Here is a 14,918-nt window from a genome sequence, read left to right as displayed (position 1 = left end):
CAAAAGAAACTTTGCAGGCCAGAAGGGAGTGGCAAGAAATATCCAGAGTGATGAAAAGCAAGAACCTACAACCAAGATTACTCTATCCTACAAAGTTGTCATTTAGAATCAATGGCCATATAAAGTTTCCCAGACAAGAAAAAGTTAAAGGAGTTCATCACCACCAAACCGTTATTATGTGAAATGTTGAAGGGTCTTTTTGAAGAAAAAGATAAAATATATGAATAAACACTACAGCAATGAATACATATCTATCGACAATGGAATCTACAAACAAAATGAACAGGCAGAACAGAAACATTCTCATAGATACAGAGAACATTTTGTTGGTTGCCAGATGGGAGGGGGTATGGGGGAATGGGTGAAAAAGGTGAAGGGATTAAGAAGTACAAATTGGTTGCTAGACTGACAAACTCAAAGGGAAGGGGGGTTGCGGGTGGGAAGAAATAAACCAAAGAACTTATATGCATAACCAATGAACACAGACAACAGTGTGGGGAAAGGCAGGAGGGGGACAGGAGCAGGGATGAGGGGGTCAATATGGAAAAAATGAGGAACATCTGTAATACATTCATCAATGAAGATTTAAAAAAATAGAAAAAAAAAGACAAGCTTTCAGTTAAAAAGAAAAAAAAAAGATAAGGGTAGAGAGAGAGAGAAAAAAAACATTGATTTGTTGTTCCACTTTATGCTTTCATTGGTTGCCTCTTGTATGTGCCCTGACTGGGGACTGAACCTGCAACCTTGGCATATCAGGATGGTGCTCTAACCAACAGAGCTACCCGGCCAGAGCTTTACCTGCATTTTTCCCCCAAACTGTTTATAATGACAAGGGCCCCCACAGAAGCATGTGCCAGTCCTACAGTGGGCACATGGCACGGCTCTGACCGGGCCAAGGAGGGCTGACTAGGTACTGATGGGAGGGCTGCTAGCTCTGGAGCTGGGGCGCAGCTGCTGGCACCAGGTGTCTGGCTGTGGTGGACCTGGTTGCTGGGAGTGGTCATCCCAGCTGTCCCTGCCCTAGTTCTGGGGCAGCCAGCAACCCTGCTGTGTGTGGCCGGAACCTCCTGTGCCTCCCCAGCCGTCTCCCTGCCCCTCAGCTCAGCCCGTGTGTTCTGACCCACCTGTCCCCAGCCGGCCCTGTATGCCTGAGGAGGCCCCAGGGCAGGGAAACGACAAACCGTGAAGGCAGGGGCTTCCTATTGTGCCAGGTGAACAAAACTCACTTGCATCGGTGCAGCCACACATGGGAGGCTTTCTCAGGTGACAGATTGCAGAGCTACGGAGAGAAGCATGCTTACCTTATAGGGCATGGATTCAAAAAAGATGGACGTAGCAGAGATTTTCTTCTTGTCTGTCATGAACCCATGGGTCAGGTGGCCTCCATCGGGCAGGTCCAGGCCCATGATGCGCCCATGGGGTTCCACCAGGGCAGTGTACACCGCAAAGTTGGCCGGGGAGCCTGGACCAGGCAGATCAGAAGAGGTACAATTGCTTCTGCCCATGAGGCACCCAGCAGGACCCTAAGCTTGGCCACCAGGCCCAGAAGTGGCCAGAACGGACTTGGTCACCATTCTGTAACAGAGTGAAATGCTCCATCTGACTCCACCGGGTTCAAATCTGGGTAGTTCCCGAGGCCTTCAGGCTAATAGCCAGTTGTACACATGCTAATCTTTAGAGGAATTCTGCTGGGGCCTGAACTCTACTTAAGATGGATTTATAGATCAGGTCCCCCATCTTCTTCATTGGCACCTTCTTGATCAACAAATCTTTCCTTACTCCAAAGTCTGAGTTTTGGCCTTTCCAAGTGTGGACACACGAACTCTGCACTGGTAACAAGTACTCATTCCTTAAGCCCCAGAGGTTCCCCTGCGTCAATTCCCTTGAGAGCGAGGGACAGAGGATGGCCAGAGATAGGGCTCTACTCTTGAGGGGCAAGAGCATGGAGAAAGAGAAACATATCCAGAAGGGGCTTATTTTTAACTCGGTTTATGGGCCGTCCTTCTCTTAGGACTCCTGTCCATGAACATTAGCCCCAGGAGACTGGCCCCAGGCCTATCTGGACCTGGTAATTACCCGAATAGGGCTGGACGTTGACCCCCCAGTGCTGGGGGTCCAGACCGTAGACCTGCAGCGCTCGCTTCTGACAGAGGACCTCCAGCTCATCAACAAACTCAGTGCCGCCGTAATACCTGCGTGCAAAAAGCAGCGGACTCAGTCAGGGCTGCACCGGCAGAGGCCAAGGCAGCTTGAGCGAGCTCTGGTGCGACGCTAACACGACCCATCCTGCGTCAGCGCCCCGCTCAACGGCACTGAGCACATGTCTCCTGCCCACAGGGGAAATGACCAGCTACAGGGAGAACTTGGTTAGCATTGCGCTACATGAAATAAGCCCATCACATCCCCTTATAGAAGGTCCCGGGAGTAATCACGTCTATCGAGACAGAATATGGAACAGTGCTTGACCCGGGGGAGTGGAGGGCGATGGCAGAGAGTTATTGGGAATTTTTTGCATTTCTCATAAAATTTTACTTCTCATTTAATAATTACATATCAGAATTTGTCATATATTTATGGTTTTTATCAGTCTACACACTAATAATTGTAATAACTCAACCCAGAAGAAAATTTTAACACTTAGGCCTTGTGGTCACAAAAAGCTTTAAATATTTTTAAGTTAAATATATACACATTTTAAAAATTATAGTAAACACATAACATACAATTTACCATATTAACCATTAAAAAAAATATGTTTGGTCCGGCTGGTGTGGCTCAGTGGGCCTGATCCCCTGTGGGGGGCATGCAGTCGATGTTCTCTCTCATCCATGTTTCTATCTCTCTCTCTAAAATCAATAAAGGAAAAAAAAACATATCTTTCTATTGCTTTTTAGAGAGAAGGGAAGGGAGAGAGAGAGGGGGAGAGAGGAACATAGATCAGTTGCCGCCCATACACAGCCCCATAAAGATCGAGTCATCAACGTGGGCATGTGCCCTGACCAGGAATCGAACCCGCATCTTTGGTGCACAGGATGTTCACCCAGCTGAGCCCCAGCAGCCAGGGCCACCGTCTGAACCATTTTCAAGCTCACAGTTCCTCACATTGATACGTATTCAAACTGTCGTGGACAGATCTCTAGAACTTTTCATCTTTTAAAATTGAAACTCTATACCCATAGAACAACAACTCCCCATTCCCCCTCCCCCAGACCCTAGTGACCACCGTCCCACCTTCCATTTCTAGGACTGTGACAACTCTAGGTACCTCATATAAGTGGAATCAGAGACTATCTGTCTTTTGTGACCAGTTTATTTCATTTAGCACAAGGTCCTCAAGGTGCATCCTTAGAGCACGAGACAGGACTTCCTTTTCTTTTTTTTTTGGTACGTGCCCCTAGCAGGAACTGCACCTGGGACTCTCTCGTCCACAGGCCGACACTCCAACTGCTGAGCCAAACCGGCCAGGGCGAGGACTTCCTTTTCTTAAGGCTGAAGGACATTCCACTGTATGCATATACATTTGCTTATCCATGTGTCCATCAGTGGACACTTGGGTTGCTGCCATCTGTTGGCTACTGTGAACAATGCTGTTACGAACATGGGTGTACAAATATCTGTTTGAGGTCCTGCTTTCAATTCTTGGGACGTATACCCAGAAGTGGAGTTGCTGGATCATGTGGTACTTATACTTTTATTTATTTATTTTTGCTAATCCTCACCTGAGGATATTTTTCCATTGATTTTTAGAGAGGATGGAAGTGGCGGGAGGGATAGGGGGAGAGAGGGATGGAGAGAGAAACACACACATCGATTGGTTGCCTCCTGCATACACCCCGACAGGACCCAGGAATTGAACCTGCAACCCAGGTACATGCCCTTGACTGGGAATCAAACCTGAGACCCTGCAGTCCATGGGCTGACTCTACCTGCTGAGCCAAACCAGCCAGGCCATATTTTTAATTTCTGGGGCCCTGGGTACTGTTCCCACAGTGGCTGCATGGTTCACATGGCACGAGGGCACGAGGATTACAATTCCTCTACATTCTCCCCAACACAAGTGGCCACCCTATGAAAAAGGTAACAGCTCCTTGTGGCTTTGATTCGCATTTCCCTAATGACTAGTGATGCTGAGCGTCTTTCCATGGGCTTGCTGGCAGAGTTAGTGTTTAATAGGCAGAGAGCTCTGGTTATGCAAAATGAGAAGTTCCGGAAATGGATGGTGGTGAGGGTGGCACCATATTGTGAATGTACTTAATGCCACCGAACTGGACACTTAAAAATGGTACATTTTCTAATATGTATATTTTATCACAATAAGGAAAAGAGGGCGAGGGAGAGGTTTTACTCACAATGAGGCAGGATAGGCAAGTGGAATGGGGAAACTGAGGCAGATAGCTGAACACACTGGCTGGACAATTTACAGCTAGATGCAGAAGGTAACCGGGCAGCTAGCTCTGGGTGATGAGCAATGGGCGAAACTGGAGCTGAACCTTGCCCCCAGGGGTGCCTCTCCTCCCGCATGTCACTGGTCATGCACTTTAGACTCCCTGCCCTGGTACTGACCAATCAGTGGAGACCACGACCCTGAAAGGGTACATGGAAAAGCTGATGAATACTGTATTTAATTCCTTCCCTAAACTCCCAGCCTTGAGAATCCTCAAGATGAAGGACCCAGGGCCTGCTGTCCCTCCCCGAAGCTTGCCCAAACCTTTCCCTTCTCCCTCTTCTTCCCCACCAGCAGGCATTTCCTAAACTCTAAGGGACCCCAGGACACTTGCCACCAGGGAGCAATGGGCAGTGGATGCTCGTCCTGGGCAGACCCTGACCCTGTCCTCGTCTCCAAGGCCCCCCTTTCTGTGGCTCCCCAGTGAGCCAGAGCAGCCCCGCCTGGCTCTCTTGTTGCTCCTTCTGTCCCAGGCTCTTCCTTGTCCCACTGTCCCCAGCTTTATTTTATTTTATTTATTTATTTATTTATTTAATCCTCACCCAAGGACATTTTTTTCCATTTTTTGTTCAGACAGAGTGGGAGGGAGAGAGAGGAAGAAAGAGAGAGAGAGAAACATCTATGTAAAAGGGACACATGGAGTGGCTGCCATCTGCACGACCAACAGGGGCCGGGGACTAACTGCAACTGAGGTACGTGCCCTTAGTGGGAACTGAACCCGGGTCTCTCTGGACCACAGGCCAATGCTCCAACCGCTGAGCCAAACCGGCCAGGGCCCACTGTCCCCAGCTTTAATAACGTCCTCTCGGAATCACCTGGCTTCGCATTGTGAAATCTTTCCTGCACCAAGTCAAGAACCCACACACTACTGGCCGACCTTAGGCAGACCTGCTCCGGGCCGGTCCCCTTTCCGGTAACACCACCACTTCTGATGTCCAATATGTGGGGTTTTTCCCTCACACCAACCAGTTCTGACACCGACCAATGGTCCTACAATTCAATTCAGTCCTGACCCGACCACCTGGAGTTAGTGCTGGTCCCTGCAGGCAAGGGCTCTGTCCCACAGGACGTCCTCACTCCAGAGGCCAGTCACCATCATCGGGTGCTCAGGTTATTCCCACTTCTGTCTGAAACTCTGGGATTCCCACAACACCCTCTCATATTCAACACTTCACCAAGAAATGGCTGATGAAACTCAGGAAAGCACTCCACCTACTACTCCTGGTCGGATACATGGGGCAAGGGACCAGAAAAAGGATCTGGAACTCCATGCGGTCCAGGAGACCCACCCTCCGCCACCTCCGTCCTTACCAACCGAGAAACTCTCCAAACCTCATTGTTTTGGGTTTTCACAGGTTTCACTATGAGGCGACAGATCAACGCATTGGTCATTGGTGACTAACTCAGGCTTCAGCCCTCTCATCATGCCTTGGTCTTTCTGGCCACCAGCCCCCATCCTGAAGCCATCTAGGGGCCCACCCAGGGTCACCTCTTTGCCATATACTCAATTATGCTCATTATGAATAAAAGGCATTCCTATCACCACAGATTCAAGAGTTTTAAGCATGCAGGTTCCAGAAACCAGGGACAAAGACCGATATCTTTGATCATACTACAACTGCAAAACTCTGGATTCAAGTGCCAGCTCTGCTACCAGTGTGCAAGCTGGACAGGTCACTGAATTCTGGTGCATCCTGCGCTCCCATCTGTACAACGTGGAACACAGCGCCACTTTTCCTAGGGGGCTGCCATGAGGCCCAAACGAGACATCAGTAGTGAGGGCACCAGGGATCTCTTCAAGGTGCAAAGCGAAAGTCAGTCATTCACAGCAGAAAGACAAGCCCTTCGCCTGGTTTGGGCCCTTCCACAGAGAGCTGTGGGGATCGCAGAACAGAATGCTAGGTCAGCTCCAAGGGGGACCCTTCCTTTCCTGTGTCCTTTGGGACACAAATGTACAAATTTGAAAAACCATACGTCAGATTCTGTAAGCAGCACCTGTGCCTGGTGATGACCGTAAAAAAATACAATTCCAGGCCTGGCCAGTTTGGCTCAGCGCTTAGAACGTCGGCCCGCAGACCAAAGAGTTGCGGGTTTTATTCCAGTCAAGGGCACGTACCTTAGTTGCGGTTTGTCCCCGGCCCTGGTCGGGTTGTGCGGGAGGCAACCAATCGATGTGTCTCTCTCATGTCAATGTTTCTCCCTCCCACTCTATCGGAAGATAAATGAAAAAATATCCTCGGGTGAAGATTAGACAAACCAACAAGAACACAATTTCTCGCGGTTCTCAGGGAGAAGGAGGTGACCGAACGCACTGCCTATGTAAATCCGACATTTATAATGCAGAACGTGGCTTCCGTGGGACAGATTCACTGTCCACTCAGGAGCCGCTCCTGAAACCGATCCCACCACTCACACAGCAACCGCCACCTTCCACGGCATCGCTGAGAGGACTCACGACCTTTTCGAGAGGCTGACAGCAGCTTGGCAGCTCCAGCCCCCTCATGGACTGGCCTGTTACTCTCAAAAGCCTCCGGGGCTGTGCAAGTGCCTGGATGTAGCTGTTCCGTGCACATCAGTACCGCCACCTGCTGGGCGCTGTGAAGCCGGTCTGTCCGGCTGACTGCAGGAGTGAACAGAAACCTCCCAGGTTTGGACTCTAAGGCCATACAGCACCTCCCAGCCTACATCAGGGGCAGGCCAGCGATCAGTCACTCACCTCTGGCCTGGGTACCCCTCAGAGTACTTGTTATTTAGGCAGGAGCCGATGGCCTCCAAAACTGCTCGGCTGGCGAAATTCTCGGAGGCGATAAGCTCTAATCCCACCCTCTGCCGACGACTCTCCTTCTGGATGATATTGTAAACCTAACGAGAATAAAACAGACTCTAAGTACCTGGACCGCTGAGGTCAAAGTTCCGCTCTTACAAGAGCAATAACCTGGTCAGAGGACAGCAACTGCCACACTTGGCCCTCAGATACTGACCATACACCAAACAACCAAACTCAGGGCATACTTAAAATAAGCATCTCACCTAATTTTTCTTCTATACCATCTTGTTATCTTTATTTCTACATTTCACCAAGTTTTCCCTCCCTGGTTCCTGGCTTGTCTTCCTTAAAATAAGTTTCCTTAAAAGGCAGCAGGTAGCCCTGGCCAGTTTGGCTCAACGGTTACAGTGTTGGCCTGCAGACTGGAGAGTCCTGGGTTTGGTTCCCGCTAAGGGCACGTACCTCGGTTGTAGTTTGTCCCCGGCCCTGGTTGGGGTCGTGTGGGTGGCAACCACTCGATGTGTCTCTCTCACATCGATGTTTTTCTCTCTCTCTTCCCCCTCTCTCCCTCCAACTCTATCTGAAGATAAATGCAAAAATGTCCTTGGATGAGGATTAAAAAAAAAAAAAAAAAGGTGGCAGGTAATCCAGAGACAGAAGTAGAACAAGTTTGTGGGGTACGTGCAAATGGGTTCAAGGTTTCTCTGGGGGAGGATACAAGTGTCCTAAAATTGGCTGGGAAAAACAGTAAAATGTCACTGAATCGTGCACTTTAAACAGAGGATTTGTATGGTAAGTGAATGATATCTCATGTATAAAGCTGCTATAAAAATATACTAATAAAAGATGCTTCTTGCCCTGGCTGGTTTAGCTCAGCAGTTAGAGTGTTGGCCTGCGGTCTGGAGAGACCGGGTTTGGTTGCCGCTAAGGGCATGTACCTCGGTTGCAGTTTGTCCCTGGCCCTGGTTGGTCGTGTGGGTGGCAACCACTTGATGAGTCCCTTTCACATTGATGTTTCTCTCTCCCATTCTATCTGAACAAAATATTGAAAAATGTCCTCTGGTGAGGATAAAATAAATAAATAAATAAATTAATTAATTAAAAAAAAAGATGCTTCTTGATGCCTAAATGTACTACTCTGAGTTATAAGAAAAGGGTCAAACCTCAGGGACCCTCTCCCTCCCTCCAGAGCATCCAGCATAGCAGTCTCGTTTGAGGAAACCCAGAAACACTTGGGTGCACCCTGGATGGGCTTCTAGCGCCTGGCCAGCTGCTTTCTCGAAGTCAGCACTCTCCTGCTGCTGCAGGCCTATCCTCAAGAACGCGTGCTGACGATCAGAACGAGAAAGTAAACGAGAGACTCCGGTTTAAGAACACCCACGAAGGCCCCATGAACTCACCTCGGTGTCGCTATCCTTCAGGGGCTGGGCCAGCAGTTTATCCTGCGAGGACCACAGGTCGGCATCCTCGGGAGCCCTGCTGACTGCAGTCGCCATTGCCCTGGTTCAAAGTTGCCTAAAAATGGAAGAACTTCCAACATTAAATTTAGTCATAGCTCAATGCCACCTATTAGCTCTGAGTTGCTCATGTACCGACACAAATTTTTATTCTCTCTCAGAACTGCTTGCTAAGCATGAAGACATTTATTGCAAAACCACTGCACATGACTTCCAGTTCTGTCTAAACTGTGGATGTCAGCTTGTTACCCAGTTAGCGAAGCACCCCGCCCCCTTGGAGGCCTGGCCCAGCCGGCGGAGAGTCCTGCTGCCTTCTCCCAACTACCCTCCTGGTTATGGACTCTCTCGCCAAGTAAACTAATTCCTTGTAGGCAAGGGCCGTGTGTCACTTTTATTATTATTATTTATTTATCCTCACCCAAGGACATTTTTGCATTTATCTTCAGATGGGGGGGAGGGAGGAAGAGAGAGAGAGAAACATCGATGTGAGAGAGACACATTGAATGGTTGCCACTCACATGACCCCAACCAGGGCTGAGGACAAACTGCAACCAAGGTACGTGCCCTTAGCGGGAACTGAACCCGGGACTCTCTGGTCTACAGGCCCATGCTCCAACTGCTGAGCCAAACCAGCCAGGGCCACTTTTATTTTTATTTTTTTTAAATCTCCCACAGAGTTCAGTGTGGCCACACGTGAAGTAATATTTGCCAAATGTCCGAACAGTGAATTGCAAACTTAACTGTTATTTTTTCCATTTTTCAAGTAATAAAAATGAGGCTCAGAGAAGGCATCTTAGCCCATGGTTGCACAGCAAGTTGGCCATGAAGCTCAGACCCGAAACCCCACATCACATGCTCTAAGTACCGACAGGGTTCCTGTAGAGACTACAAGTTAAAGCATGTACTTGCTCAAAGACAAACTGCCTTGTAAGAATTATAGGTCAAGCCCTGGCCAGTTTGGCTCAGCAGTTAGAGCATCCACCTGTGGTCCAGACAGACCCGGGTTCAGTTCCCGCTAAGGGCATGTACCTCGGTTGCAGTTTGTCCCAGCCCTGGTTGGGTTGTGTGGGTGGCAGCCACTCGATGTGTCCCTTTCACGTCGATGTTTCTCTCTCTTCCTCTCTCTCCCTCCTACTCTGTCTGAACAAAAAATGGAAAAATGTCCTCAGGTGAGGATAAAAAACAAACGTAAAAAAAAAAAAGAATTATAGGTCGAGTCTGGCCCGTGTGGCTCAGTGGTTGAACGTCCACCCCTACACCACTGGTTCGATTCCTGCTCAGGGCACATGCACAGGTGGCAGGCTGATGGTCCCCAGGGGGGCATGCAGGAGACAGCTGATTGATGTTCTCTCTCATTGATGATTCTACCTCTTTCCCTCTCCCTTCCTCTCTGTCTAAAATAAAAAAAAAAAAGAATTATACATCAATATTTTTCATCAGAAAACTGCATCTCATTAAAATACTGGAAAATGGCCCTGGCCGGTTTGGCTCAGCGGTTAGAGCGTTTGCCTGCGGTCCAGAGAGACCTGGGTTCGGTTCCTGCTAAGGGCATGTACCTCGGTTGCAGTTTGTCCCTGGCCCTGGTTGGTTGTGCAGTGGCAGCCACTCGATGTGTCCCTTTCACGTCGATGTTTCTCTCTCTCCCTCCCACTCTATCTGTATAAAAAATGGAAAAATGTCCTCGGGTGAGGATAAAAAAAAAAACCAAAAAACTGGAAAATGTATGTTTCTTTTTTTTAAACTTTTTTTTCTTTATTGATTTTAGACAGAGGAAGGGAGAGAGAGAGAGATAGAAACATCAATGAGAGAGAACATTGATTTGGCCGCCTCCTGCATGCCCCCCACTGTGGATCAGGCCCATGACCTGTGCATGTGCCTTGACCAGGAACCGAACCAGTGACTGCTTGGTACATGGGTCGACGCTCAGCCACTGAGCCACACCGCTGGGCAAGTGTATGTTTCTGAATCTGTGCTTCTACAAAGAACAGGCATTTGTGATCGGTGGCATCTCCCCAAGTGTGGAAGTGTAAATATTTATAGAAACCAAACTCCTTTAGTCAACAGTTGGCAGCTTTTCAGTAGCTTTCCATTAACTTGGTAAGTTTTCACCTAAAATGGATCCATTTGACAACTATTTATTGACTGCCTTCGCTGTGCCGCATGGCATTGCTACTGGGAATCCAGCTGTGAACTTAGACTGGGGCCCTGACTTCAAGATGAGTAGCAAACAAACAAGTGTACCGGATTCAGACGGATAAATGAGGGAAGTGCCATGAAGGACAAAGCTGGATCCTGGGGCCGGCAGGACTCCCTCTGGATAGCGGAGTTGGGGGCCTATCTTAGGAGAGGGCATCTGGATTAGAAAGATCCAATTATAAGGGGAGAGCCCACTTCCCAAGAGTACTGTGAAATAATAAATATATACTGGTCTCTGCTCCTAAACGCTTGTGAGTTCCTAAGTGATAAGAGGACTAGGAGCATCTTTTGTTCTAATGAGGCAACTCTGGGTGGGCTCCTGGGTGGCTCCTGGATGGGGCTGGGCACCAGAGAGAAAAGTTCAGCTTGGCATTTTCAGCCCTGCCCCCACTTCTCCAGAGAGGAGAACTTGGAAATGGAGTTAATGATCGGTCATGCCTACGAGAGGAAGCTACGTGACATTCCAACAGCAGCGTGTTCAGAGAGCTTCTAGGTCAGTGGGAGGTAACACACCCCAACTCCAGAGAATAGAAACTCCTGTGCTCAGGACCCTGCCGGACCTCACCCTATGTATATTACCTTGTTGTTCACCTGTACCCTTTATCATATATATTTTTTTAATTTTCTTTTCTTTATTGATTTTAGAGGGAAAGGGAGAGTGAAGGAGAGAAATAGAAACATCGATCAGAGAGAACATCAACTGGCCGCCTCCTACATGCCCTCCCCACTGGGGATCAGGCCCACAACCTGGGCATGTGCCCTGACCGGGAATCGAACTGGCGACCTCTTGGTGCATGGGTTGACGCTCAACCACAGAGCCACACTGGCCGAGTCCTTTATCATATCTTTAAAAAACTGGTAAATGTGTTTCCCTGAGTTCTGTGAGCTGCTCTAACAAATGATGAAATTCAAGGAGCAGGTCCTGGGAGCCTCTGGTTTGCAGCTGAGTAGACCAGAAGTTGTGGATGACCTGCGCACTGATGACGGCAGTCTTATGGGACTGAATTAGCTCCAGTTCATATCAGAATTGGAGTGAACTGTAACACCCCCATTGGTGTTACAGAACTGCTGATGTGTGGAAAACCCCACGCAGCTGGTGTCAGAAGTGTTGGGAGTGTGGCAGTGGTGTGAGTAAGAGAAACACAGCAGAAGGTTGTAGTTTTTCCTCTACAAGTACACACACAGTGTAATTCGCCAGACAAATATACCCATTAAATAAAATAGTCTAACAGTCCCAAATTACACTGATCCATCTTTTTAAAAAAATCCTCACCTGAGGATATTTTTTTCCATTTATCTTCAGATAGAGTGGGAGGGAGAGAGAGAGAGACAGAAAGAGAAACATCGATGTGAGAGAGACGTATAGACTTGGTTGCCGCCTGCACGACCCTGATCAGAGCCGGGGACCGCACCACAACTGACATATGTGCCCTTGACTGGAATCGAACCTGAAACTCTTTGGTCCACAGGCCGACACTGTAACTGCTGAGCCAAAATGTCCAGGGCACAGTAAGACTTAATTTCTGGTAGGAAAAGGAAGCTACCAATAATCTTTAACCAGGAAATTCCTAATCGGGCTTTCCAAGCAGTCATTATTGTACCACAAGCACAACATGGTTAGAAAAGCAGCCACCCCTGCAGAACAAAGGTGGGGGCACCTGTACTTAAAGGCAGCGGACGCCTCTGTGGCAACAACAGGATCACCTTGCTGAGGGCAGGCAGGCCGCCTTGAGTGTGACTGGCAGGTCCATGTTTCTGTCAGAGGTGGAGACATGTCAGTGGTTTGGGCAGCATGCCCATGGCTTTTCCATCGGCTCTGCCCTCAAGTTCACCATGGAGCTCTGCCTGGGCCAATACATCCCTCAGCAGGTGGTAAGCCCACAAAAAGAGCACCAGAGACCAAACGGGCCCCTGGTCTTAGAATCTCAGAGAAAAGCTTTTAAATATTGACTAGTCAAGGTAAGAAAGGATTTGAAGGTGGCAAGCGACAGGGAAGGTAGTTCTTAACAACCAAAAAGCTCAAGTGCATTCGGAGCCCTGCTCCTGTGAGGACACTCAGAGAGACCCTGGGTCACTTTGTAAATGCATTCAGCTCCCCTCTGCTCGGGGAAAGAGCCTTCATCTGTGGTCTCACGCATTTCACTGCAGCGTAACCACCTGCCACTCTTTACCCTCCTGCAAATCTTTTCCTTATCCAAGACGTTAATTCTTTTTCTCTTTAAAATCTTCCTCCTTTATTGATTTTAGAGAGAAAGGAAGGAAGAGGGAGAGAGACAGAAAAATGGATGAGAGAGAATATCAATTGGCTGCCTCCAGCATGCCCCACCTAAAAATCGGGCCCACAACCTGGGCATGTGCCCTGACCGGGAATCGAACCCATGACATCCTGGTGCATTGCTGCACACTCAACCACTGAGCCACACCGGCCAGGCTCTTAGTTACTTCTCCTTTATGTTTTTCTTAAAATCCTCACCTGAGGATATTTTTCCATTTATCATCAGATAGAGTGGAAGGGAGGGAAAGTAATATCAATGTAAGAGAGACACATCGATTGTGTTGCCTTCCGCACCACCTGACCAGGGCCCAACTGCAACCACTGCAACCGAGGTAGTGCCTTGATGAGAACTGAACTCACGACTCACTGGTCTGCAGGCCCAGCCTACAACCGCCGGCATTACAGTGTGGCATGATCCTCGCCTCAACCCCAAGGAGACAGACCTAGTAAGTGACTTCATTCTCCAAAGTCACCAGCCTCCTCACGCCTGTAAGTCTTCCCTGGGCCCCTGTCACAGTGGAAGCACCCCAGGCTCTGAATGTCATCTGTCTCACAGACTGTGACCTCTACTTTACAGAAGAGCAAACAGGCTCAGAGAGCTAAGGGTCTAAGGTCAGACCACAGGAAAGCAGTAGAACCCCTTTTACCTCTAGTTCCAAAGCCCTTCATGGATCTCCCTGCCACAAATAAAAGCACAATCCACCCCCCACCCCACCCCCCACGGCGCATTCCCTCAAGAAAACAAAACCGGATCCCATAGGATTCTAAACTGCTGTTTCCCCACATGGCAACCACCCGACTGGTGGCACATGCTGGTGCTGGGCTCAGGTGACCAAGGTTCACTTTACTTCCTGGACTTTGAAGACTGGGCACCAGGCCAAGAGCCCCACAGTGCAACGTTTGTCTCCTAGGACAGAGGGTGACAGGCTGCAGAGGGGCACCCTCCCTCCCTCTCTGGGACCTGGTCACACACTCCAAATCCAGGGTGCAGGCTTCCTAAGCCTGGGCTCCATTCTGGGCTGTGCCATTGTGCTGGCTGCAGGGTCCCCTAAATGGGCTCTTCTCTGGGTGCCTCATCGGCCTCCTCTGTGACACAGACGGAGGGCCCTGGACCTGCAGTGTTGTTGCGAGAACACTGTAGGAGGTGAGGCCTGCACTGACATTGAAAATGTTCCACCAGAGAGTGCTCAGTACAGGGGCAACTCGTACCTGTGTTAGCTGAGGCCACCACCCCTCCTACATCTGTGCCTGACCAGAGCCTGTGTGGCCTGGAGGCACCGCAACACTGACCCGGGCTTACAAGGCTCTTCACCCCCGGCCTCTCCAAGCCAGGTGGGCTGGGGAATGACCAAAAGATGCTCTCAGCAGAGCGCACAGCAGCCGGTCACCGAGGCCCGGACCAAAGCTGCCCACCTACCGAAAGGAGATCAGACGCGCCGCCCAGCGACACCTGGCCCCCCGCTGCTGCTGCTGCTGCTGCTGCTGCTGCTGCTGCTGCTGCTGCTGCTGCTGCTGCTGCTGCTGCTGCTGCTGCTGCGACGGAGTCCAAGACCTGCAGCCGCGAACCTGCCACGTGACCCGCAGCCAGTCTGGACAAGGAATTGGCGGGCAGGAGGCTGTTCACTCCGCATGGCGCTGCCCCGCCTCTGCCGGCACCCAATCAGAGTGCGCGGAGTATTGTCCGCAGCGGGCGGGGCGGGGCGGGGCGGCGGGCGGGGCGGGCCTGGTCCCCAAGGCGGGAAGGCCCGGATGCAGCCGCTCACCTAGGCCTGGGCACTG

The 14,918-nt window shown here is 49.8% G+C and overlaps 1 protein-coding gene across 2 annotated transcripts in view; it reads right to left on the bottom strand.

Annotated features, from left to right (window-relative positions):
- Positions 1 to 14,625, bottom strand: part of SHMT1 (serine hydroxymethyltransferase 1) — a 28,217-nt gene extending 13,592 nt beyond the window's left edge. The window contains exons 1-5 of one of the 2 annotated variants that reach the window (XM_036278426.1): positions 14,557 to 14,625; positions 8,612 to 8,726; positions 7,161 to 7,306; positions 2,077 to 2,192; positions 1,302 to 1,462 (exon numbers count right to left, since the gene is read on the bottom strand). In XM_036278426.1, the coding sequence (XP_036134319.1) occupies positions 1,302 to 1,462; positions 2,077 to 2,192; positions 7,161 to 7,306; positions 8,612 to 8,707 (519 nt within the window). In that variant the 5' untranslated portion in view covers positions 8,708 to 8,726; positions 14,557 to 14,625. Of the gene's footprint in view, positions 1 to 1,301; positions 2,193 to 7,160; positions 7,307 to 8,611; positions 8,727 to 14,556 lie in introns of those variants that run through there. The other variant, XM_036278427.1, reaches the window with a different exon arrangement.
- Between the last annotated feature and the right edge of the window lie 293 nt (positions 14,626 to 14,918).

Source organism: Molossus molossus, unplaced genomic scaffold (assembly GCF_014108415.1).
Source record: "Molossus molossus isolate mMolMol1 unplaced genomic scaffold, mMolMol1.p scaffold_m16_p_28, whole genome shotgun sequence".
NCBI lineage: Eukaryota > Metazoa > Chordata > Mammalia > Chiroptera > Molossidae > Molossus > Molossus molossus.
Note: the sequence above shows the minus strand (reverse complement) of the source record. Positions and strands in the feature narration are given on the sequence as shown.